The sequence below is a fragment of the Oncorhynchus nerka genome, linkage group LG27 (assembly GCF_034236695.1).
Source record: "Oncorhynchus nerka isolate Pitt River linkage group LG27, Oner_Uvic_2.0, whole genome shotgun sequence".
NCBI classification, from domain to species: Eukaryota; Metazoa; Chordata; class Actinopteri; order Salmoniformes; family Salmonidae; genus Oncorhynchus; species Oncorhynchus nerka.
The window spans coordinates 97,389,744-97,416,279 of record NC_088422.1 but is presented as its reverse complement, the minus strand read 5'-3'; the positions used below and the strand labels follow the sequence as shown (position 1 = coordinate 97,416,279).

The 26,536-nt window shown below is 42.0% G+C and overlaps 1 protein-coding gene across 1 annotated transcript in view; it reads left to right on the top strand.

The window, feature by feature from the left end:
- Positions 1–889: 889 nt before the first annotated feature.
- The window catches only part of leo1 (LEO1 homolog, Paf1/RNA polymerase II complex component), a 73,675-nt gene continuing 48,028 nt past the window's right edge, over positions 890–26,536 (top strand). Inside the window, exons 1-11 of the mRNA XM_065012397.1 lie at positions 890–998; positions 1,390–1,532; positions 1,622–1,896; positions 2,026–2,079; positions 2,171–2,514; positions 6,813–7,127; positions 8,980–9,074; positions 10,847–10,995; positions 11,178–11,262; positions 13,781–13,875; positions 15,872–16,006. Coding sequence (XP_064868469.1) covers positions 941–998; positions 1,390–1,532; positions 1,622–1,896; positions 2,026–2,079; positions 2,171–2,514; positions 6,813–7,127; positions 8,980–9,074; positions 10,847–10,995; positions 11,178–11,262; positions 13,781–13,875; positions 15,872–16,006 — 1,748 coding nt within the window. The 5' untranslated portion in view covers positions 890–940. The remainder of the gene's footprint in view (positions 999–1,389; positions 1,533–1,621; positions 1,897–2,025; positions 2,080–2,170; positions 2,515–6,812; positions 7,128–8,979; positions 9,075–10,846; positions 10,996–11,177; positions 11,263–13,780; positions 13,876–15,871; positions 16,007–26,536) is intronic.

Sequence of the window (26,536 nt, the reverse complement as noted above, 5' to 3'; positions counted from 1 at the left end):
CAATTTAAAGGCAATGCTACCAAATACTAATTGAGTGTATCTTCTGACCCACTGGGAATGTGATGAAAGAAATAAAATATTAAATAAATCATTCTCTCTACTATTATTCTGACATTTCACATTCTTAAAATAAAGTGGTGATCCTAACTGACCTAAGACAGGGAATTTTTAATAGGAATAAATGTCAGGAATTGTGAAAAACTGAGTTTAAATGTATTTGGCTGACGTGTATGTAAACTTCCGAATTCAACTGCATCACTCCAGTGTTAATGCTAAATTGTAATTATTTTCGCCTCTAGGGCCTATTTATTGGCTACTTCTCTAATCTTCTACATTTGCACACACTGTACATATATTGTTCTATTTTTCTTTTCTTTTGTGTTATTGACTGTACGTTTGTTGTTGTTTTTGTCGCATTGCTTTGCTTTATCTTGGCCAGGTCACAGTTGTAAATGAGAACTTGTTCTCAACTGGCCTACCTGGTTAAATAAAGGTGAAATAAAAATGTTTAAAAGAAAATAATTCCAGGATCTTTATTGTTCAACAGGTGAGCCCCTCTCTCTACCAGATGAGAAAGGTCCTGTGCTGTGTGTCATCACCCAGCATTGATGCTCCGCACTGCTCACTCTCAGCACCCTTACAAAACAAACTGCAGTTAGAGTGTCGTACACAGCCGTTATTCTGCAATTACTGCGTCCAAAATACCACAGTCGACTACAGATTCTGCACTTTTATAAACTGCAATGTTTTATGTCAGGGTTAAATGATAAAATAACACAATGATTTCCATTAACGTATTCATCTGATGCATGTTTACATGCACCTTATTTCGCAGCGCTCATCTGCCGCCACCCGGTGGATATTCAACGCAGTTAATCGTGTCGTGCTTGAACTGGGAAAACGCTCATCTGTCACTTCCGGTTCGTCCTCATCGAAAGAAATGGCGGACATGGACGAACTGTTCGGGAGTGATGGGGACAGTGACAACGAACAAAGAGGTGAAGTTAGCCATCAAAATGCTGTTCCGAAAAGTTAGCTAAACACGTCTAAAGTTACGCTAGATGAATAGCTTTATGCAGTTACAGCTAGTAAGTTAGCTAATGTGATCTAGCTAAGGCCGGTTGGCTGATGCTAGCGAAGCTAACGTTAAGTGGCTAACAAGTAGCTAACGTTAGTAAAGAGGACCTTTGAGAATATCCATCAATAACCTAACTAGAACCAAAATAGCCAGTACATACTTGGTCCAGCACATTAACGTTAGCTAGCTAACCATTCAAGCTCCCCATAGGGCGTGCGTAGCTAACGTTAGTATTTGTGTTTATTTCACATGCATGTACATTTCCCCTCTGCTGAAAGCTAACATGACAGTGTGTGTGTGTGCGCGCGCAGTGGTCTCAGCAGTGGCGTCTGGCTCTGGTTCAGGTTCTGAATCTGAGCCGGAGATGCCCCGGTCCCGTTCCCATAGTAACGCCTCCGGCAGCGACAGCGGGAGAGATGATGATGGACAAGATGGGGGAAAGCCCAACACCAAGGTGAGATCCAGTTGTTTCAGTACATACACACACACACATAGGAAACACTCTTAACCTCAATAATGACATGGTATAACTCTATGAACCAGGAGCTGTTTGGGGATGACAGTGAAGAGGAACGCCAAAGCCGACACAGCGACAACCAATCAAACCTGTCGGAACGCTCAGGAAACCAGTCGGACGCCAGCATGCACTCGGAGCCCGAGGACAATGACCAGTCAGATGCGGAGCAGCACAGTGGGTCAGAGAGAGGGCACCGGGAGGAAGAGGAGGAAGATGGAGATAGAAGATCAGAGGCAGGCAGTCCAGTATCGGGGGTGGGGAGCCCCAGGTCTGGGAGGGGCAGTGCTCGCTCTGAGAAGAGGTGAGGAGGAATGATTATGGAATGGTTTTATATAGGCTAGTGCTTTTTCATCTGGTATTGAAAGCACTTTGAGTGAAAACAAATTTCATTGGAATGTACATTATGCATAGTAACTTTTTTTCCTGCCAGTATCCATAGCGACCCCGGCACCCCCCACTCGGCTCCCGGCACCCCCCACTCGGCTCCCGGCACCCCCACTCGGCTCCCGGCACCCCCACTCTGCTCCCGGCACCCCCACTCGGCTCCCGGCACCCCCACTCGGCTCGGCTCGGCACCCCCACTCGGCGCCCGGCACCCCCACTCGGCGCCCGGCACCCCCACTCAGCGCCCGGCACCCCCTGTCAGACCCCGGCACCCCCTGTCAGACCCCGGCACCCCCTGTCAGAACCTGGCACCCCCACTCAGGGCCCGGCACCCCCCACTCAGGGCCTGGAACCCCTCACACAGATGGGGAGGGGTCAGGCAAGGAGAACCAGTCAGATGATGAAAAGTGGGGAGGAGGGGCTAAGAGTGACCAATCAGAGGATGAGGAAGAGGAGAAGAAGCGCCACCAATCGGACGGAGAGCGTGAGAATTCTGATGAGGACGGGGCGGGGCACAGGAGCAGGAAGAAGTCAGGTATTGAAGAAAGTGTGTGTGTGTGTGGTCTGAAGGACCTTCCTCTAGCCACTCACTAGATCAGCCTTGGAGTTTGAAAAGAAAACTGTAGCAACCTTCAGCAACATTGGCTTCTCTCTTGTATTAATGTACTCTATCGAGCATTACCAATATGATACTGTTGTATCACATCCTATATGCCATTGGTTGCTGCTGTGCCCTTGAACAAGGCACTTAACCCCCCACAGCAGCAGTTCCCTGTGAACCCAGTCTGGCAGCTCCCCTTACCACTAAAAACCTCTACACAGCGCATTGGGAAAGTATTCAGACCCCTTGGCTTTGTCCACATTTTGTTACATTACAACCTTATTCTAAAATGGATTAAATCATTTTCTGTCATCAATCTACACACAATAACCCATAATGACAAAAAAAACTGAGATATTATATTTACATAAGTTTTCAGACCCTTTACACCAGTGGTCACCAAACTACGGCCCGCGGGCCGGATACGGCCCGTCAGCACATTTGGCCCGGCCCTCTGAACAATACCAGAGACGCTATCGAATTTTTTTCCTATTTGGCCTCCAGAAAAAAAATCCTAGGCCCGGCCCTGTCAAAGAGAGAACGGAATAATGGCGAAAAGGTTAGGTAAGAGAAAAATTGATTCAGAATGCAGGGTATTTAACCTGCAGTGGACAAACAATTTTTTTTTTGTTCAATGCAAAGAAAAGGCTGTTTGTCTCATCTGTCAAGAGACGGTGGCGGTATTCAAAGAATACAATCTTCGCCGACACTATGAATCCCGTCACAAAGACAAGTACGATAGCTTGCAAGGCCAAATACGAGCAGACAAACTCTCAAAGCTAAAAGTGGACTACTATCTCAGCAGAATACATTTGTACGCCAAGCTCAGCTGAACCAGGCATCCGTTCGGGCCAGCTTTCGGGTTGCTAAACTGATAGCAAGAAGCGGTAAGCCTTTCACTGACGGAGAGTTTGTTAAGAAATGTATGGATGCTGTCGCGGAGGAGGTGTGTCCCGAGAAGAAAGATGCATTTAATGCCGTAAGTCTGTCGGCGAGTACAATCACCAGACGTTGAAGAAATCGGGTAATGTATATGCCCAGCTGCAGCAGAAGACGAAAGAATTTGACTTTTTTTCATTAGCACTGGATGAGAGCACGGACGTGCAAGACACAGCGCAACTGCTCATTTTTATTCGTGGAGTTAGCGCAAACTTTGAGATATGCGAGGAGCTGGCAGCCCTCCAAAGTCTCAAAGGGACTACAACGGAGAGGATATTTTTGACAAAGTGTGCCAAACCATGGAGAAGTTGGACCTGGACTGGTCAAAGCTAGCTAGCATCACGACTGACGGGGCTCCTAGCATGGTGGCGAAACTCGCGGTCTAATAGGACGCATGAACCGGGAGTTGGAAAAAGGGGTCTCACCGCCCCGCTACGAGTCCACTGCCTAATTCACCAGCAAGCACTGTGCTGCAAAGTGTTGAAGTGGGATTCTGTAATGAAGGTTGTGGTGTCGTGCATAAACTTCATCAGAGCAAAGGGACTTAAACACAGGCAGTTCCAAGAATTCCTGTCTGAACTGGAGTCTACGCACGGAGATGTGCTGTACTACACAGAGGTCCGATGGCTGAGCCGGGCAGAGTTTTGAGGCGTTTTTACGAGCTGCTAAGAAATTAACGTTTCTTCATTTAAAAGACAAAACGGTCCCAGAGCTGATCGACCCAGAATGGAAATGGCACCTCGCATTTTTAACAGACGTGACAGAAATACTTAACAGCCTTAACTTGCAGCTACAAGGCGAGGGAAACTCATTTGCGACATGTATTCACACATAAAAGCATTTGAGGTGAAATTAGTGCTGCTTTTGGAACAAGTGAAAAAGCGCAACTGTCCATCTTCCTGCTACCCAAAACCTGTCGACAGAGAACAAGCGGTCCCGTTCCCAGCTGAAAAGTGCGTGGAAGCACTGGAAATGCTGAAGGCGGAGTTCGGTGTGTGATTCAGTGAACTACATGTTCATGCAAAAGAAATCCGTCTTTTTCAGAACCCCTTTGTTGCCGACATTGATGAAGCCCAGCCTTCATATCAGTTTGAGTTGGCTGAGTTACAGAACTGTGATGTTCTGAAAGACGCATTCAAGCCCAACAGTCTCATTGACTTCTGGCCGCCCTCCCAAACGACACATATCCAAACATCAAAAACACGCAATGAAAATGTCCACAGTTTTTGGCAGCACGTGGTCTGCGAAAAACCTTTTCTCGCATGAAACTGCTGAAAACCCAGATGAGATCAAGATTGACAGATGAACATTTGCATCAGTGCTTGAGACTGGCTGTAACTAGAATGGAACCTGATATTCAACTTCTCACCAGCCAGATGCAGGCCCACAGTTCACACTGATGAACATACATAGTAAGCTCACTTTTCTGACTTGAATGAGTCATTCTGAGCATAAACAAATATAATCATAATAAAATCTACTGGGATAAAATCCATCTTTACAACCATACTGGTAGTGAAATGTATTGTGCTGTGTAGGTGCTGTATCACTTAGTTCAGTTTCTCAACCTGCTTCTTTTTTGGTTTTCACAGGGAAGTTGATGAGAGAGAGCTGCAAACAGCGGTGTCTACAAGCCTACTGGAACCTACAAAAGGATTATAAGGAAGGAACACAAGAACTTTAAGAGACTGCTCATTGTGTCAGAGAGATTCTGCTCTGACAACTGAGCTGAACTTTTATCTGTTAAGATTGTGCATGGCACGACAGAAAGTTAATGTTCCATGGCTTTTTTTTCTATGAAGAACCCAGAGAGAGTTATTTAGTTATTATTTATTTCCTGTTTTTTCTGTGAAGAACTCAGAGAGGGTTATTTAGTTATTATTTATTTCATTAATAGTGTTATTATTTGTTTCCTGACTTTTTTTCTGTAAAGAACCTGGAAAGGGTTATTTGGTTATGTGTGGCTTTCTGGAAAACAATAAATTTTTTAAGCTCCCCTACGATCGTCACACTTTTTCTGTTACAAACTGACACCGGCCCCCCATCAGAGAAGGGAAAAGTTATGTGGCCCTCACAGGAAAAAGTTTGGGGACCCCTGCTTTACACAGTACTTTGTGGCAGCACCTTTGGCAGTGATTACAGCCATGAGTCTTCTTGGTTGTGACGCTACAAGCTTGTCACACATGTATTTGGAGAGTTTCTCCCATTTTTCTCTGCTGATCCTATCAAGCTCTATCATGTTGGTTGCGGAGCATCGCTGCACAGCTTTTTTCAGGTCTTTCCAGAGATGTTGGATTGGGTTCATGTCCGGGCTTTGTATGGGCCCCTCAAGGACATTCAGAAACTTGTCCCGAAGTCACTCCTCCGTTGTCTTGGCTGTGTGCTTAGGGTTGTTGTCCTGTTAGAAGGTGAACCTTCGTCCCAGGCTGAGGTCCTGAGCACGTTTGGAGCACTTTGCTCCATTCATCTTTTCCTCGATCCTAGTCAGTCTCCCAGTACCTGCCGCTGAAAAACATCCCCACAGCATGATGCTGCCACCCTAATGCTTCACCGTAGGGATGGTGCCAGGTTTCATCCAGACGTGACACTTGGCATTCAGGCCAAAGAGTTCAATCTTGGTTTCATCAAACCAGAAAATATTTTTTCTCATGGTCTAAAAGTCCTTTAGGTGCCTTTTGGCAAACTCAAAGTGGGCTGTCATGTGCCTTTTACCTAGGAGTGGCTTCTGTCTGGCCACTCTACCATAAAGGCCTGATTGGTGAAGTGCTGTAGAGTTGGTTGTCCTTCTGAAAGGTTCTCCAATCTCCACAGAGAAACTCTGTAGCTCTGCCAGAGTGACCATTGGGTTCTTGGTCACCTCCCTGACCAACGCCCTTCTCCGACTGCTCAGTTTGTCCGGCCGGCCAGCTCTAGGAAGAGTCTTGGTGGTTCCAAACTTCTTCCATTTAAGAATGATGGAGGCCACTGTGTTCTTGGGGACCTTAAATGCTTCAGAATTTTTTTGGTACCCTTCCCCAGATCTGTACCTCGATACAATCCTGTCAAAATAATTTAATCAAGTTTAGAGTAAGACTGTAACGTAACAAAATGTGGGAAAAGTCAAGGGGTCTGAATACATTCAGAATGCCCTGTATGTTGATGTGTCTTCTTTCAGAGGGGTTGGGTTAAAAGGGAAGTAATCATTTCGATTGGACCTTGTGTGCAATTGACCAGTAAAATTATCTTTAATCTTTGAGCAATGACTGGAATTCTACAGGAGAAATATAAGAATTAAATGATGTGTGTGTGTTCAGAGTCTGCGAAGGGCAGTGACAGCGAGGATGACTTCGTCGGACGGAAGAACAAGAAGATGGCGTCTGCCTCGGACTCTGACAGCGACGTTGGAGCCAAGAAGAATATGGCTGTGTCTGGCTCAGACTCTGACAGCGATGTTGGAGCCAAGAAGAAGATGGCGGCGTCTGCCTCGGACTCTGACAGCGACGTTGGAGCCAAGAAGAAGATGGCGGCGTCTGGCTCAGACTCTGACAGCGACGTTGGAGCCAAGAAGAAGATGGCGGCGTCTGGCTCAGACTCTGACAGCGACGTTGGAGCCAAGAAGAAGGGTAAAGGTAAACCTAGATCTGAAGGCTGGTTGCAAAAATAACTTTCCCAAAAATCCCTGGTTTTCCAGAAATCCTGGTTGGAGGATTCCGTATTTCCTGCTTATCCCCGCCTGAATCCGGGAGTCTTCCAACCGGGAATTCTGGAAAACTTGGGCGTTTAGAAAAATGCAACCCTAATCTGAAGAGTCCTATAGGAGGTCTCCTCAACACATACTAGAGGAGAAGATCCCTCCTGGTGTAGGCTTGGCCGGTATATATCATATATACCAGGGATCATCAACTAGATTCAGGCTGATTAAAAAAAAAATATGAAAAATATATTTTTCTTGAGTGGAAGTTTCGGATGGGTCCGGAACATAATTACAAATCATTTGTAGACTGCAAATTGACCACAAAAAACCCAAACGGAGATAATATTTGACTAAAACATCATAATTTCAAACCTTGCTTACATTTGTATGCATAATGCATGGGAATACTTGGGAACCCGATTTTCCAGAATTACAATCACTTGGAGCTGATTTCCTGGTGTTTTTAGGCTTTTATGTAAAAAAAACAACAACAAAAAACATTTTGCTCAACTTGGGGGGAGGCAAATAAAAACGGTTTGGCCAGTGGGCCGCCATTTGAGGAACCCTGATATATACAGGATACCGTATCCTGGGGTATTTGAGGAACCCTGATATATACAGGATACCGTATCCTGGGGTATTTGAGGAACCCTGATATATACAGGATACCGTATCCTGGGGTATTTGAGGAACCCTGATATATACAGGATACCGTATCCTGGGGTATTTGAGGAACCCTGATATATACAGGATACCGTATCCTGGGGTATTTGGAAATAGCCACAGGACGGTATTGCAAAACCATCCTGTGGCTATCTCATTTATTTAATAAATTAGAATATTTGTAGCTACTTTTTATGTACTGCAGTCAACTTGCAATACGCTTGGTGGTCTGCTTTGTCTCCTGTCACATTATTTTACATTCTGGAGCCTTGAGTCACTCACTGTTGTGCAGCATGAGCCAGGTTGATGTAGTTACACATATTTGACAGCTAAATGTCTTCTCACTATTAAGTTGACTGTCTAAATGGTGCTAAATGCTCTGCAGTTGTGCATTTGGTTTGCTAATTTGGTTTGCTAATTTGGTTTGCTAAATTTGGTTTGCTAAATTTGGTTTGCTAAATTTGGTTTGCTAATTTGGTTTGCTAATTTGGTTTGCTAAATTTGGTTTGCTAATTTGGTTTGCTAATTTGGTTTGCTAATTTGGTTTGCTAATTTAGTAGCTAGTTAAGTGGTTAGTTTCTTCCAAAATCAAGCTTTGCTTGGTAACAGAAGAGAATCCCCTAGTGGATCAGGAGAATCCCCTAGTGGGTCAGGAGAATCCCCTAGTGGGTCAGGAGAATCCCCTAGTGGGTCAGGAGAATCCCCTAGTGGGTCAGGAGAATCCCCTAGTGGGTCATTAGAATCCCCTAGTGGGTCAGGAGAATCCCCTAGTGGGTCAGGAGTTTGTCAGAGACTCTAAAATGTTCGCAATGCGCTCGTTAGCATTTAGCTAGGATTCACTATGGGATTTCACATGTATTTATGAGCATTGGTAGCCTCCATATTGCAAAGGCTCAGTGGGGTTTGAAAACAGCGCCCCTTGTGTTCAGTGCTGGTATTACTGAATATCCCAGGATGGCACACGGTCAGTATGAAGGTATGACCTTCTGGATACCACCCAAGCCGACTCCGATGCACTTTGAGGAGGCGGGGGGGTCAGGGTATAATCCCTCCATGTTCCACTCCTACCTGTTACGGGTCAAAGGTTAGGGTTCAGGACTCCTCTTTCTCCATCTCTTCCTCAGGTAAGAAGCCAGCAGCAGACGACCTGTTTGGAGAGGCAGACGACATCTCATCAGACAGTGATGCTGAGAAACCTCCCACTCCAGGACAACCCCTGGTGAGACATACTTGACCCCCCCCACTCCAGGACAACCCCTGGTGAGACACACTTTACCCCCCCACTTCAGGACAACCCCTGGTGAGAGACACTTTACCTCTGCATGTTACAATAACTAATAATGAAGAGTTTGTGTGTGTGTCTCTCCTGGACAACCTCTCTCTGTGGGTGTGACACTCTCTGTGTGTCTCTCTCTGTGGGTGTGTCTCTCTCCAGTGACAGACTGTCTCTGTGTGTGTGTCTCTCTGTGTGTGTGTCTCTCTCTGTGTGTGTGTCTCTCTCTGTGTGTGTGTCTCTCTCTGTGTGTGTGTCTCTCTCTGTGTGTGTCTCTCTCTGTGTGTGTCTCTCTCTGTGTGTGTCTCTCTCTGTGTGTGTCTCTCTCTGTGTGTCTCTCTCTGTGTGTGTCTCTCTCTGTGTGTGTCTCTCTCTGTGTGTGTCTCTCTCTGTGTGTGTCTCTCTCTGTGTGTGTGTCTCTCTCTGTGACAGTGTCTCTCTCTGTGTGTGTCTCTCTCTGTGTGTCTCTCTCTCTGTGTGGACTCTCTCTGTGTGTGTCTCTCTGTGTGATGTCTCTCTCTGTGTGTGTCTCTCTCTGTGTGTGTGTCTCTCTGCATGTGACAGTGTGTGTCTCTCTGTGTGTTGTCTCTCTCTCTCTGTGTGTGTCTCTCTCTGTGTGTGTGTGTCTCTCTCTCTCTGTGTGTGTCTCTGTCTCTGTGTGTGTGTCTCTCTCTCTCTGTGTGTGTCTCTCTCTGTGTGTGTCTCTGTCTCTGTGTGTGTGTCTCTCTCTCTCTCTGTGTGTGTGTGTCTCTCTCTCTGTGTGTGTGTCTCTCTCTCTCTCTGTGTGTGTGTGTCTCTCTCTGTGTGTGTGTGTGTCTCTCTCTGTGTGTGTGTGTCTCTCTCTGTGTGTGTCTCTCTCTGTGTGTGTGTGTGTGTTCTCTCTCTGTGTGTCTCTCTCTCTGTGTGTGTGTGTCTCTCTCTCTGTGTGTGTGTCTCTCTCTGTGTGTGTGTGTCTCTCTCTGTGTGTGTGTCTCTCTCTGTGTGTGTGTGTCTCTGTGTGTGTGTCTCTCTGTGTGTGTGTGTGTGTCTCTGTGTGTCTCTCTGTGTGTGTCTCTCTGTGTGTGTGTGTGACTCTCTGTGTGTGTCTCTCTCTGTGTGTGTGTCTCTCTGTGTGTGTCTCTCTCTGTGTGTGTGTGTGTGTGTCTCTCTGTGTGTGTCTCTCTCTGTGTGTGTCTGGAAGGAGCTCTGTGTGTGTCTCTCTCTGTGTGTGTGTGTCTCTCTGTGTGTGTGTCTCTCTCTCTGTGTGTGTCTCTCTGTCTCTGTGTGTCTCTCTGTGTGTGTGTGTGATCTCTGTGTGTGTGCTCTCTGTGTGTCTGTCTCTGTGTGTGTCTCTCTGTGTGTGTCTCTCTGTGTGTGTCTCTGTGTGTCTCTCTGTGAAGTCTCTCTGTGTGTGTGTCTCTGTGTTGATCTCTCTGTGTGTGTGTGTCTCTCTCTGTGTGTGTGTGTGTCTCTCTCTGTGTGTGTGTGTGTGTTCTCTCTGTGTGTGTGTCTCTCTCTGTGTGACAGTGTGTGTCTTGATGTGACAGTGTGTGTCTCTCTGTGTGTGTGTCTGTCTGTGTGTGTGTGATCTCTCTGTGTGTGTGTGTGTCTCTGTGACTCTGTGTGTGTGTCTCTCTCTGTGTGTCTCTCTCTGTGTGTGTCTCTCTCTGTGTGTGTCTCTCTCTCTGTGTGTGTGTGTGTCTCTCTCTGTGTGTGTCTCTCTGTGTGTGTCTCCCCAGGACCAAGATGATGGTATGGAAGGGGAGCAGGCTGAGGAGGAGCCCGTCCCAGAGACTCGTATCGAGGTGGAGATTCCTAAAGTCAGCACTGATCTAGGATCAGACCTCTACTTCGTCAAACTACCCAACTTCCTCTCCGTTGAGCCCAGGTTAGACTCACCCCAGATGGTCCCAGTTCACTTACTGACCCTCCCCCTAGACCCTGACCCCTAACTCTGACCTTCCCCTGAGCATTCCATGTTTTCGGATGTGAAGGGTCTGGATAGGTAGAAGCAGTGTCTTCTCTCTGAACTCTGTGTCTGATGTGATGTGTGTGTTCCTCTCTGTTCAGACCCTTTGACTCCCAGTACTATGAAGATGAGTTTGAGGATGAGGAGATGTTGGATGAAGAGGGACGGACCAGGCTCAAACTGAAGGTGTGTGTGTGCTCAGTTCTTGCCCTGTGTGTGTGATGTGACAGTGTTGTGTGTTGATGTGACAGTGTTGTGTATTGATGTGACAGTGTTGTGTGTTGATGTGACAGTGTTGTGTGTTGATGTGACAGTGTTGTGTGTTGATGTGACAGTGTTGTGTGTTGATGTGACAGTGTTGTGTGTTGATGTGACAGTGTTGTGTGTTGATGTGACAGTGTTGTGTGTTGATGTGACAGTGTTGTGTATTGATGTGACAGTGTTGTGTGTTGATGTGACAGTGTTGTGTATTGATGTGACAGTGTTGTGTGTTGATGTGACAGTGTGTTGATGTGACAGTGTTGTGTGTTGATGTGACAGTGTGTTGATGTGACAGTGTTGTGTGTTGATGTGACAGTGTTGTGTGTTGATGTGACAGTGTGTTGATGTGACAGTGTTGTGTGTTGATGTGACAGTGTGTTGATGTGACAGTGTTGTGTGTTGATGTGACAGTGTTGTGTATTGATGTGACAGTGTTGTGTATTGATGTGACAGTGATGTGACAGTGTTGTGTGTGTGATGTGACAGTGTTGTGTGTTGATGTGACAGTGTTGTGTGTTGATGTGACAGTGTTGTGTGTTGATGTGACAGTGTTGTGTGTTGATGTGACAGTGTTGTGTGTTGATGTGACAGTGTGTTGATGTGACAGTGTGTTGATGTGACAGTGTTGTGTGTTGATGTGACAGTGTTGTGTGTTGATGTGACAGTGTTTGTGTGACAGTGTTGATGTGACAGTGTGTTGATGTGACAGTGTTGTGTGTTGATGTGACAGTGTTGTGTGTTGATGTGACAGTGTTGTGTGTTGATGTGACAGTGTTGTGTATTGATGTGACAGTGTTGTGTGTTGATGTGACAGTGTTGTGTGTTGATGTGACAGTGTTGTGTGTTGATGTGACAGTGTTGTGTGTTGATGTGACAGTGTTGTGTGTTGATGTGACAGTGTTGTGTGTTGATGTGACAGTGTGTTGATGTGACAGTGTGTTGATGTGACAGTGTTGTGTGTTGATGTGACAGTGTTGTGTGTTGATGTGACAGTGTTGTGTGTTGATGTGACAGTGTTGTGTGTTGATGTGACAGTGTTGTGTATTGATGTGACAGTGTTGTGTATTGATGTGACAGTGTTGTGTGTATTGATGTGACAGTGTTGTGTGTTGATGTGACAGTGTTGTGTGTTGATGTGACAGTGTTGTGTGTTGATGTGACAGTGTTGTGTGTTGATGTGACAGTGTTGTGTGTTGATGTGACAGTGTTGTGTGTTGATGTGACAGTGTTGTGTATTGATGTGACAGTGTTGTGTATTGATGTGACAGTGTTGTGTATTGATGTGACAGTGTTGTGTATTGATGTGACAGTGTTGTGTATTGATGTGACAGTGTTGTGTATTTGATGTGACAGTGTTTTGATGTGACAGTGTTTTGATGTGACAGTGTTTTGATGTGACAGTGTTTTGATGTGACAGTGTTTTGATGTGACAGTGTATTGATGTGAGTGTTTTGTATTGATGTGACAGTGTTTTGTTTTGATGTGACAGTGTTTTGATGTGACAGTGTTTTGATGTGACAGTGTTTTGATGTGACAGTGTTGTGTTTTGATGTGACAGTGTTGTGTATTGATGTGACAGTGTTGTGTGTTGATGTGACAGTGTTGTGTGTTGATGTGACAGTGTTGTGTGTTGATGTGACAGTGTTGTGTATTGATGTGACAGTGTGTTGATGTGACAGTGTTGTGTGTGTGATGTGACAGTGTTGTGTGTTGATGTGACAGTGTTGTGTGTTGATGTGACAGTGTTGTGTGTTGATGTGACAGTGTTGTGTGTGATGTGACAGTGTTGTGTGTGTGATGTGACAGTGTTGTGTGTGATGTGACAGTGTTGTGTGTGATGTGACAGTGTTGTGTGTGATGTGACAGTGTTGTGTGTGATGTGACAGTGTTGTGTGTGATGTGACAGTGTTGTGTGTGATGTGACAGTGTTGTGAGTGATGTGACAGTGTTGTGTGTGATGTGACGGTGTTGTGTGTGATGTGACAGTGTTGTGTGTGTGTGATGGGACAGTGTTGTGTGTGATGTGTTGTGTGTGATGTGACAGTGTTGTGATGTGACAGTGTTGTGTGTGATGGGACAGTGATGTGTTCTGAGTGATGTGACAGTTTTCTGTGTGATGTAACAGTGTTGTGTGTGTGATGGGACAGTGATGTGTGTGATGGGACAGTGATGTGTTCTGATTGATGTAACAGTGTTGTGATGTAACAGTGTTCTGTGTGATGTAACAGTGTTGTGATGTAACAGTGTTCTGTGTGATGTAACAGTGTTCTGTGTGATGTAACAGTGTTCTGTGTGATGTAACAGTGTTCTGTGTGATGTAACAGTGTGATGTAACAGTGTAACAGTGTTCTGTGTGATGTAACAGTGTAACAGTGTTCTGTGTGATGTAACAGTGTTCTGTGTGATGTAACAGTGTTGTGATGTAACAGTGTTCTGTGTTCAGGTTGAGAATACTATCCGGTGGAGAGCCAAGAAAGACGAGGAGGGGAACGAGAGCAGAGAGAGTAATGCCCGCATCGTCAAGTGGTCTGACGGCAGGTCAGCACACACACACACACACACACACACACACACACACAAGATCACAAGACCCTCAGAGGGCTAGATGAAGAGGAGTAACGCTGGACAGCTGATGAAGAGGAGTGACGCTGGACAGCTGATGAAGAGGAGTAACGCTGGGACAGCTGATGAAGAGGAGTAACGCTGGACAGCTGATGAAGAGGAGTAACGCTGGACTCCTAATGAAGAGGAGTAACGCTGGACAGCTGATGAAGAGGAGTAACGCTGGACAGCTGATGAAGAGGAGTAACGCTGGACAGCTGATGAAGAGGAGTAACGCTGGGACAGCTGATGAAGAGGAGTAACGCTGGGACAGCTGATGAAGAGGAGTAACGCTGGGCAGCTGATGAAGAGGAGTAACGCTGGGACAGCTGATGAAGAGGAGTAACGCTGGACAGCTGATGAAGAGGAGTAACGCTGGGCAGCTGATGAAGAGGAGTAACGCTGGACTCCTGATGAAGAGGAGTAACGCTGGACTCCTGATGAAGAGGAGTAACGCTGGACTCCTGATGAAGAGGAGTAACGCTGGACTCCTGATGAAGAGGAGTAACGCTGGACTCCTGATGAAGAGGAGTAACGCTGGACTCCTGATGAAGAGGAGTAACGTTGGGACAGCTGATGAAGAGGAGTAACGCTGGACTCCTGATGAAGAGGAGTAACGCTGGACAGCTGATGAAGAGGAGTAACGCTGGACTCCTGATGAAGAGGAGTAACGCTGGACAGCTGATGAAGAGGAGTAACGCTGGACAGCTGATGAAGAGGAGTAACGCTGGACTCCTGATGAAGAGGAGTAACGCTGGACTCCTGATGAAGAGGAGTAACGCTGGGACAGCTGATGAAGAGGAGTAACGCTGGGACAGCTGAAGAGGAGTAACGCTGGACAGCTGATGAAGAGGAGTAACGCTGGGACAGCTGATGAAGAGGAGTAACGCTGGACAGCTGATGAAGAGGAGTAACGCTGGGACAGCTGATGAAGAGGAGTAACGCTGGGACAGCTGATGAAGAGGAGTAACGCTGGGCAGCTGATGAAGAGGAGTAACGCTGGGACAGCTGATGAAGAGGAGTAACGCTGGACAGCTGATGAAGAGGAGTAACGCTGGGCAGCTGATGAAGAGGAGTAACGCTGGGACTCCTGATGAAGAGGAGTAACGCTGGACTCCTGATGAAGAGGAGTAACGCTGGGACAGCTGATGAAGAGGAGTAACGCTGGGACAGCTGATGAAGAGGAGTAACGCTGGACAGCTGATGAAGAGGAGTAACGCTGGACAGCTGATGAAGAGGAGTAACGCTGGACTCCTGATGAAGAGGAGTAACGCTGGACTCCTGATGAAGAGGACTAACGCTGGACTCCTGATGAAGAGGAGTAACGTTGGGACAGCTGATGAAGAGGAGTAACGCTGGACAGCTGATGAAGAGGAGTAACGCTGGACAGCTGATGAAGAGGAGTAACGCTGGACTCCTGATGAAGAGGAGTAACGCTGGACAGCTGATGAAGAGGAGTAACGCTGGACAGCTGATGAAGAGGAGTAACGCTGGACTCCTGATGAAGAGGAGTAACGCTGGACTCCTGATGAAGAGGAGTAACGCTGGACTCCTGATGAAGAGGAGTAACGCTGGGACAGCTGATGAAGAGGAGTAACGCTGGGACAGCTGAAGAGGAGTAACGCTGGACAGCTGATGAAGAGGAGTAACGCTGGACTCCTGATGAAGAGGAGTAACGCTGGACTCCTGATGAAGAGGAGTAACGCTGGACTCCTGATGAAGAGGAGTAACGCTGGACTCCTGATGAAGAGGAGTAACGCTGGACTCCTGATGAAGAGGAGTAACGCTGGAAAGCTGATGATTGTGCTTGAATAATTAATACATTGATTTAACAATGGGGAAATGTGTGTTTACATGTGTATGTATCTGTGGATGTGTTCTGTCTCCACAGCATGTCTCTCCACCTGGGTAACGATGTGTTCTGTCTCCACAGCATGTCTCTCCACCTGGGTAACGAGGTGTTTGATGTGTATAAAGCTCCTCTCCAAGGAGACCACAACCACCTGTTCATCAGACAAGGAACTGGACTACAGGGACAGGCTGTGTTCAAGACCAAACTCACCTTCAGGTAACACTGTCTATACACACACACACACTGTATGTAGGCATACACACTCCTTGCTCTTTGTCTGAACCCAAAGCTCTGAAAGACATCATGCACCGAATACAGGAACACGTTCCGTCCAGGTGGAATAGTGGACAACAACACAGTATCTAAGCTGAGCTCCATCCAGATGGAATAGTGAACAACAACACAGTATCTAAGCTGAGCTCAGTCCAGGTGGAATAGTGGACAACAACACAGTATCTAAGCTGAGCTCCGTCCAGATGGAATAGTGAACAACAACACAGTATCTAAGCTGAGCTCAGTCCAGATGGAATAGTGAACAACAACACAGTATCTAAACTGAGCTCCGTCCAGATGGAATAGTGAACAACAACACAGTATCTAAGCTGAGCTCCGTCCAGATGGAATAGTGAACAACAACACAGTATCTAAGCTGAGCTCCGTCCAGGTGGAATAGTGGACAACAACACAGTATCTAAGCTGAGCTCCGTCCAGGTGGAATAGTGGACAACAACACAGTATCTTGTTTTGGTACAGTATTAGAATAGAAGGGGACTTGTTTTGGTACAGTATTACAATAGAATGGGACTTGTTTTGGTACAGTATTAGAATAGAATGGGACTTGTTTTGGTACAGTATTAGAATGGGACTTGTTTTGGTACAGTATTAGAATAGAAGGGGACTTGTTTTGGTACAGTATTACAATAGAATGGGACTTGTTTTGGTACAGTATTAGAATAGAATGGGACTTGTTTTGGTACAGTATTACAATAGAATGGGACTTGTTTTGGTACAGTATTAGAATGGGACTTGTTTTGGTACAGTATTAGAATGGGACTTGTTTTGGTACAGTATTAGAATGGGACTTGTTTTGGTACAGTATTAGAATAGAACGGGTCTTGTTTTGGTACAGTATTACAATAGAATGGGACTTGTTTTGGTACAGTATTAGAATGGGACTTGTTTTGGTACAGTATTAGAATGGGACTTGTTTTGGTACAGTATTAGAATAGAACGGGTCTTGTTTTGGTACAGTATTAGAATGGGACTTGTTTTGGTACAGTATTAAAATAGAATGGGACTTGATTTGGTACCGTATTAGAATGGGACTTGTTTTGCTACAGTATTAGAATGGGACTTGTTTTGGTACAGTATTACAATAGAATGGGACTTGTTTTGGTACAGTATTAGAATAGAATGGGACTTGTTTTGGTACAGTATTAGAATGGGACTTGTTTTGGTACAGTATTAGAATAGAAGGGGACTTGTTTTGGTACAGTATTACAATAGAATGGGACTTGTTTTGGTACAGTATTAGAATAGAATGGGACTTGTTTTGGTACAGTATTACAATAGAATGGGACTTGTTTTGGTACAGTATTACAATAGAATGGGACTTGTTTTGGTACAGTATTAGAATGGGACTTGTTTTGGTACAGTATTAGAATAGAACGGGTCTTGTTTTGGTACAGTATTACAATAGAATGGGACTTGTTTTGGTACAGTATTACGATGGGACTTGTTTTGGTACAGTATTACAATAGAATGGGACTTGTTTTGGTACAGTATTAGAATGGGACTTGTTTTGGTACAGTATTACAATAGAATGGGACTTGTTTTGGTACAGTATTAGAATAGAATGGGACTTGTTTTGGTACAGTATTACAATAGAATGGGACTTGTTTTGGTACAGTATTAGAATGGGACTTGTTTTGGTACAGTATTAGAATGGGACTTGTTTTGGTACAGTATTAGAATGGGACTTGTTTTGGTACAGTATTAGAATGAACGGGTCTTGTTTTGGTACAGTATTACAATAGAATGGGACTTGTTTTGGTACAGTATTAGAATGGGACTTGACAGTATTAGAATGGGACTTGTTTTGGTACAGTATTAGAATAGAACGGGTCTTGTTTTGGTACAGTATTAGAATGTTGTTTTGGTACAGTATTAAAATAGAATGGGACTTGTTTTGGTACAGTATTAGAATAGAATGGGACTTGTTTTGCTACAGTATTAGAATGGGACTTGTTTTGGTACAGTATTACAATAGAATGGGACTTGTTTTGGTACAGTATTAGAATAGAATGGGACTTGTTTTGGTACAGTATTAGAATGGGACTTGTTTTGGTACAGTATTAGAATAGAAGGGGACTTGTTTTGGTACAGTATTACAATAGAATGGGACTTGTTTTGGTACAGTATTAGAATAGAATGGGACTTGTTTTGGTACAGTATTACAATAGAATGGGACTTGTTTTGGTACAGTATTACAATAGAATGGGACTTGTTTTGGTACAGTATTAGAATGGGACTTGTTTTGGTACAGTATTAGAATAGAATGGGACTTGTTTTGGTACAGTATTACAATAGAATGGGACTTGTTTTGGTACAGTATTAGAATGGGACTTGTTTTGGTACAGTATTACAATAGAATGGGACTTGTTTTGGTACAGTATTAGAATGGGACTTGTTTTGGTACAGTATTACAATAGAATGGGACTTGTTTTGGTACAGTATTACAATAGAATGGGACTTGATTTGGTACCGTATTAGAATAGAAGGGGACTTGTTTTGGTACAGTATTAGAATACAAGAGGACTTGTTTTGGTACAGTATTAGAATAGAAGGGGACTTGTTTTGGTACAGTATTACAATAGAACAGGACTTGTTTTGCTACAGTATTACAATAGAACAGGACTTGTTTTGGTACAGTATTAGAATAGAAGGGGACTTGTTTTGGTACAGTATTAGAATAGATGGGGACTTGTTTTGGTACAGTATTAGAATAGATGGGGACTTGTTTTGGTACAGTATTAGAATAGAACGGGACTTGTTTTGGTACAGTATTAGAATAGAATGGGACTTGTTTTGGTACAGTATTAGAATGGGACTTGTTTTGGTACAGTATTAGAACAGGACTTGTTTTGGTACAGTATTACAATAGAATGGGACTTGTTTTGGTACAGTATTACAATAGAATGGGACTTGTTTTGGTACAGTATTACAATAGAATGGGACTTGATTTGGTACCGTATTAGAATGGGACTTGTTTTGCTACAGTATTACAATAGAATGGGACTTGTTTTGGTACAGTATTAGAATAGAATGGGACTTGTTTTGGTACAGTATTAGAATGGGACTTGTTTTGGTACAGTATTAGAATAGAAGGGGACTTGTTTTGGTACAGTATTACAATAGAATGGGACTTGTTTTGGTACAGTATTAGAATAGAATGGGACTTGTTTTGGTACAGTATTACAATAGAATGGGACTTGTTTTGGTACAGTATTAGAATGGGACTTGTTTTGGTACAGTATTAGAATGGGACTTGTTTTGGTACAGTATTAGAATAGAACGGGTCTTGTTTTGGTACAGTATTACAATAGAATGGGACTTGTTTTGGTACAGTATTAGAATGGGACTTGTTTTGGTACAGTATTAGAATGGGACTTGTTTTGGTACAGTATTAGAATAGAACGGGTCTTGTTTTGGTACAGTATTAGAATAGAAGGGGACTTGTTTTGGTACAGTATTACAATAGAATGGGACTTGTTTTGGTACAGTATTAGAATAGAATGGGACTTGTTTTGGTACAGTATTACAATAGAATGGGACTTGTTTTGGTACAGTATTACAATAGAATGGGACTTGTTTTGGTACAGTATTACAATAGAATGGGACTTGTTTTGGTACAGTATTACAATAGAATGGGACTTGTTTTGGTACAGTATTAGAATAGAATGGGACTTGTTTTGGTACAGTATTACAATGGGACTTGTTTTGGTACAGTATTAGAATGGGACTTGTTTTGGTACAGTATTACAATAGAATGGGACTTGTTTTGGTACAGTATTACAATAGAATGGGACTTGTTTTGGTACAGTATTACAATAGAACGGGTCTTGTTTTGGTACAGTATTAGAATGGGTCTTGTTTTGGTACAGTATTACAATAGAACGGGTCTTGTTTTGGTACAGTATTACAATAGAATGGGACTTGTTTTGGTACAGTATTACAATGGGACTTGTTTTGGTACAGTATTAGAATAGAAGGGGACTTGTTTTGGTACAGTATTAGAATACAAGAGGACTTGTTTTGGTACAGTATTAGAATAGAAGGGGACTTGTTTTGGTACAGTATTACAATAGAACAGGACTTGTTTTGCTACAGTATTACAATAGAACAGGACTTGTTTTGGTACAGTATTACAATGGGACTTGTTTTGGTACAGTATTAGAATAGGACTTGTTTTGGTACAGTATTACAATAGAATGGGACTTGTTTTGGTACAGTATTACAATAGAATGGGACTTGTTTTGGTACAGTATTACAATAGAATGGGACTTGTTTTGGTACAGTATTACAATAGAACGGGACTTGTTTTGGTACAGTATTACAATAGAACGGGACTTGTTTTGGTACAGTATTACAATAGAACGGGACTTGTTTTGGTACAGTATTACAATGGGACTTGTTTTGGTACAGTATTAGAATAGAATGGGACTTGTTTTGGTACAGTATTACAATAGAACGGGACTTGTTTTGGTACAGTATTACAATAGAATGGGACTTGTTTTGGTACAGTATTAGAATAGAACGGGACTTGTTTTGGTACAGTATTACAATAGAATGGGACTTGTTTTGGTACAGTATTACAATAGAATGGGACTTGTTTTGGTACAGTATTACAATAGAATGGGACTTGATTTGGTACCGTATTAGAATGGGACTTGTTTTGCTACAGTATTAGAATGGGACTTGTTTTGGTACAGTATTACAATAGAATGGGACTTGTTTTGGTACAGTATTACAATGGTACTTGTTTTGGTACAGTATTACAATGGGACTTGTTTTGGTACAGTATTAGAATGGGACTTGTTTTGGTACAGTATTACAATAGAATGGGACTTGTTTTGGTACAGTATTACAATAGAATGGGACTTGTTTTGGTACAGTATTACAATAGAATGGGACTTGTTTTGGTACAGTATTACAATAGAACGGGACTTGTTTTGGTACAGTATTACAATAGAACGGGACTTGTTTTGGTACAGTATTAGAATAGAATGGGACTTGTTTTGGTACAGTATTACAATAGAATGGGACTTGTTTTGGTACAGTATTACAATAGAATGGGACTTGATTTGGTACCGTATTAGAATGGGACTTGTTTTGGTACAGTATTAGAATGGGACTTGTTTTGGTACAGTATTACAATGGGACTTGTTTTGGTACAGTATTACAATGGGACTTGTTTTGGTACAGTATTACAATGGGACTTGTTTTGGTACAGTATTACAATAGAATGGGACTTGTTTTGGTACAGTATTACAATAGAATGGGACTTGTTTTGGTACAGTATTACAATAGAATGGGACTTGTTTTGGTACAGTATTACAATGGGACTTGTTTTGGTACAGTATTAGAATAGAATGGGACTTGTTTTGGTACAGTATTACAATAGAACGGGACTTGTTTTGGTACAGTATTACAATAGAATGGGACTTGTTTTGGTACAGTATTACAATGGGACTTGTTTTGGTACAGTATTACAATGGGACTTGTTTTGGTACAGTACTTGTTTTGGTACAGTATTACAATAGAATGGGACTTGTTTTGGTACAGTATTACAATAGAATGGGACTTGTTTTGGTACAGTATTAGAATAGATGGGGACTTGTTTTGGTACAGTATTAGAATAGATGGGGACTTGTTTTGGTGCAGTATTAGAATAGAACGGGACTTGTTTTGGTACAGTATTAGAATAGAATGGGACTTGTTTTGGTACAGTATTAGAATGGGACTTGTTTTGGTACAGTATTAGAACAGGACTTGTTTTGGTACAGTATTACAATAGAATGGGACTTGTTTTGGTACAGTATTACAATAGAATGGGACTTGTTTTGGTACAGTATTACAATAGAACGGGACTTGTTTTGGTACAGTATTACAATAGAACGGGACTTGTTTTGGTACAGTATTAGAATGGGTCTTGTTTTGGTACAGTATTACAATAGAATGGGACTTGTTTTGGTACAGTATTAAAATAGAATGGGACTTGTTTTGGTACAGTATTACAATGGGACTTGTTTTGGTACAGTATTAGAATAGAAGGGGACTTGTTTTGGTACAGTATTAGAATACAAGAGGACTTGTTTTGGTACAGTATTAGAATAGAAGGGGACTTGTTTTGGTACAGTATTACAATAGAACAGGACTTGTTTTGCTACAGTATTACAATAGAACAGGACTTGTTTTGGTACAGTATTAGAATAGAAGGGGACTTGTTTTGGTACAGTATTAGAATAGATGGGGACTTGTTTTGGTACAGTATTAGAATAGATGGGGACTTGTTTTGGTACAGTATTAGAATAGAACGGGACTTGTTTTGGTACAGTATTAGAATAGAATGGGACTTGTTTTGGTACAGTATTAGAATGGGACTTGTTTTGGTACAGTATTAGAACAGGACTTGTTTTGGTACAGTATTACAATAGAATGGGACTTGTTTTGGTACAGTATTACAATAGAATGGGACTTGTTTTGGTACAGTATTACAATAGAATGGGACTTGATTTGGTACCGTATTAGAATGGGACTTGTTTTGCTACAGTATTACAATAGAATGGGACTTGTTTTGGTACAGTATTAGAATAGAATGGGACTTGTTTTGGTACAGTATTAGAATGGGACTTGTTTTGGTACAGTATTAGAATAGAAGGGGACTTGTTTTGGTACAGTATTACAATAGAATGGGACTTGTTTTGGTACAGTATTAGAATAGAATGGGACTTGTTTTGGTACAGTATTAGAATGGGACTTGTTTTGGTACAGTATTAGAATAGAACGGGTCTTGTTTTGGTACAGTATTACAATAGAATGGGACTTGTTTTGGTACAGTATTAGAATGGGACTTGTTTTGGTACAGTATTAGAATGGGACTTGTTTTGGTACAGTATTAGAATAGAACGGGTCTTGTTTTGGTACAGTATTAGAATAGAAGGGGACTTGTTTTGGTACAGTATTACAATAGAATGGGACTTGTTTTGGTACAGTATTAGAATAGAATGGGACTTGTTTTGGTACAGTATTACAATAGAATGGGACTTGTTTTGGTACAGTATTACGATGGGACTTGTTTTGGTACAGTATTACAATAGAATGGGACTTGTTTTGGTACAGTATTAGAAGGGGACTTGTTTTGGTACAGTATTACAATGGGTCTTGTTTTGGTACAGTTTTAGAATGGGACTTGTTTTGGTACAGTATTACAATAGAATGGGACTTGTTTTGGTACAGTATTACAATAGAATGGGACTTGTTTTGGTACAGTATTACAATAGAATGGGACTTGTTTTGGTACAGTATTACAATAGAATGGGACTTGTTTTGGTACAGTATTACAATAGAACGGGACTTGTTTTGGTACAGTATTACAATAGAACGGGACTTGTTTTGGTACAGTATTAGAATGGGTCTTGTTTTGGTACAGTATTACAATAGAATGGGACTTGTTTTGTTACAGTATTAAAATAGAATGGGACTTGTTTTGGTACAGTATTACAATGGGACTTGTTTTGGTACAGTATTAGAATAGAAGGGGACTTGTTTTGGTACAGTATTAGAATACAAGAGGACTTGTTTTGGTACAGTATTAGAATAGAAGGGGACTTGTTTTGGTACAGTATTACAATAGAACAGGACTTGTTTTGCTACAGTATTACAATAGAACAGGACTTGTTTTGGTACAGTATTACAATGGGACTTGTTTTGGTACAGTATTAGAACAGGACTTGTTTTGGTACAGTATTACAATAGAATGGGACTTGTTTTGGTACAGTATTACAATAGAATGGGACTTGTTTTGGTACAGTATTACAATAGAATGGGACTTGATTTGGTACCGTATTAGAATGGGACTTGTTTTGCTACAGTATTAGAATGGGACTTGTTTTGGTACAGTATTACAATAGAATGGGACTTGTTTTGGTACAGTATTACAATAGAATGGGACTTGTTTTGGTGCAGTATTACAATAGAATGGGACTTGTTTTGGTACAGTATTACAATAGAACGGGACTTGTTTTGGTACAGTATTACAATAGAATGGGACTTGTTTTGGTACAGTATTACAATAGAATGGGACTTGTTTTGGTACAGTATTACAATGGGACTTGTTTTGGTACAGTATTAGAATAGAATGGGACTTGTTTTGGTACAGTATTACAATAGAACGGGACTTGTTTTGGTACAGTATTAGAATAGAACGGGACTTGTTTTGGTACAGTATTACAATAGAATGGGACTTGTTTTGGTACAGTATTACAATGGGACTTGTTTTGGTACAGTATTACAATGGGACTTGTTTTGGTACAGGGGACTTGTTTTGGTACAGTATTACAATAGAATGGGACTTGTTTTGGTACAGTATTACAATAGAATGGGACTTGTTTTGGTACAGTATTAGAATAGAATGGGACTTGTTTTGGTACAGTATTAGAATAGATGGGACTTGTTTTGGTACAGTATTACAATAGAATGGGACTTGTTTTGGTACAGTATTACAATAGAATGGGACTTGTTTTGGTACAGTATTACAATGGGACTTGTTTTGGTACAGTATTACAATGGGACTTGTTTTGGTACAGTATTACAATAGAATGGGACTTGTTTTGGTACAGTATTACAATAGAATGGGACTTGTTTTGGTACAGTATTACAATAGAATGGGACTTGTTTTGGTACAGTATTACAATAGAATGGACTTGTTTTGGTACAGTATTACAATAGGGGACTTGTTTTGGTACAGTATTACAATAGAATGGGACTTGTTTTGGTACAGTATTACAATAGAATGGGACTTGTTTTGGTACAGTATTACAATGGGACTTGTTTTGGTACAGTATTAGAATAGAATGGGACTTGTTTTGGTACAGTATTACAATAGAACGGGACTTGTTTTGGTACAGTATTACAATAGAATGGGACTTGTTTTGGTACAGTATTAGAATAGAATGGGACTTGTTTTGGTACAGTATTACAATAGAATGGGACTTGTTTTGGTACAGTATTACAATGGGACTTGTTTTGGTACAGTATTACAATGGGACTTGTTTTGGTACAGTATTACAATAGAATGGGACTTGTTTTGGTACAGTATTACAATAGAATGGGACTTGTTTTGGTACAGTATTACAATAGAATGGGACTTGTTTTGGTACAGTATTACAATAGAATGGGACTTGTTTTGGTACAGTATTACAATAGAATGGGACTTGTTTTGGTACAGTATTACAATAGAATGGGACTTGTTTTGGTACAGTATTACAATGGGACTTGTTTTGCTACAGTATTAGAATGGACTTGTTTTGGTACAGTATTACAATAGAATGGGACTTGTTTTGGTACAGTATTACAATAGAATGGGACTTGTTTTACAGTATTACAAGAATGGGACTTGTTTTGGTACAGTATTACAATGGGACTTGTTTTGGTACAGTATTACAATAGAATGGGACTTGTTTTGGTACAGTATTACAATAGAATGGGACTTGTTTTGGTACAGTATTAGAATGGGACTTGTTTTGGTACAGTATTAGAATGGGACTTGTTTTGGTACAGTATTACAATAGAATGGGACTTGTTTTGGTACAGTATTACAATAGAATGGGACTTGTTTTGGTACAGTATTACAATAGAATGGGACTTGTTTTGGTACAGTATTACAATAGAATGGGACTTGTTTTGGTACAGTATTAGAATGGGACTTGTTTTGGTACAGTATTACAATAGAATGGGACTTGTTTTGGTACAGTATTACAATAGAATGGGACTTGTTTTGGTACAGTATTACAATGGGACTTGTTTTGGTACAGTATTAGAATAGGGACTTGTTTTGGTACAGTATTAGAATAGAATGGGACTTGTTTTGGTACAGTATTAGAATAGAATGGGACTTGTTTTGGTACAGTATTACAATAGAACAGGACTTGTTTTGGACAGTATTACAATAGAACAGGACTTGTTTTGGTACAGTATTACAATAGAATGGGACTTGTTTTGGTACAGTATTACAATAGAATGGGACTTGTTTTGGTACAGTATTAGAATAGAATGGGACTTGTTTTGGTACAGTATTAGAATAGAACGGGACTTGTTTTGGTACAGTATTACAATAGAATGGGACTTGTTTTGGTACAGTATTAGAATGGGACTTGTTTTGGTACAGTATTAGAATGGGACTTGTTTTGGTACAGTATTACAATAGAATGGGACTTGTTTTGGTACAGTATTACAATAGAATGGGACTTGTTTTGGTACAGTATTAGAATAGAATGGGACTTGTTTTGGTATTAGAATGGGACTTGTTTTGGTACAGTATTACGATGGGACTTGTTTTGGTACAGTATTACAATAGAATGGGACTTGTTTTGGTACAGTATTAGAATGGGACTTGTTTTGGTACAGTATTACAATAGAATGGGACTTGTTTTGGTACAGTATTACAATAGAATGGGACTTGTTTTG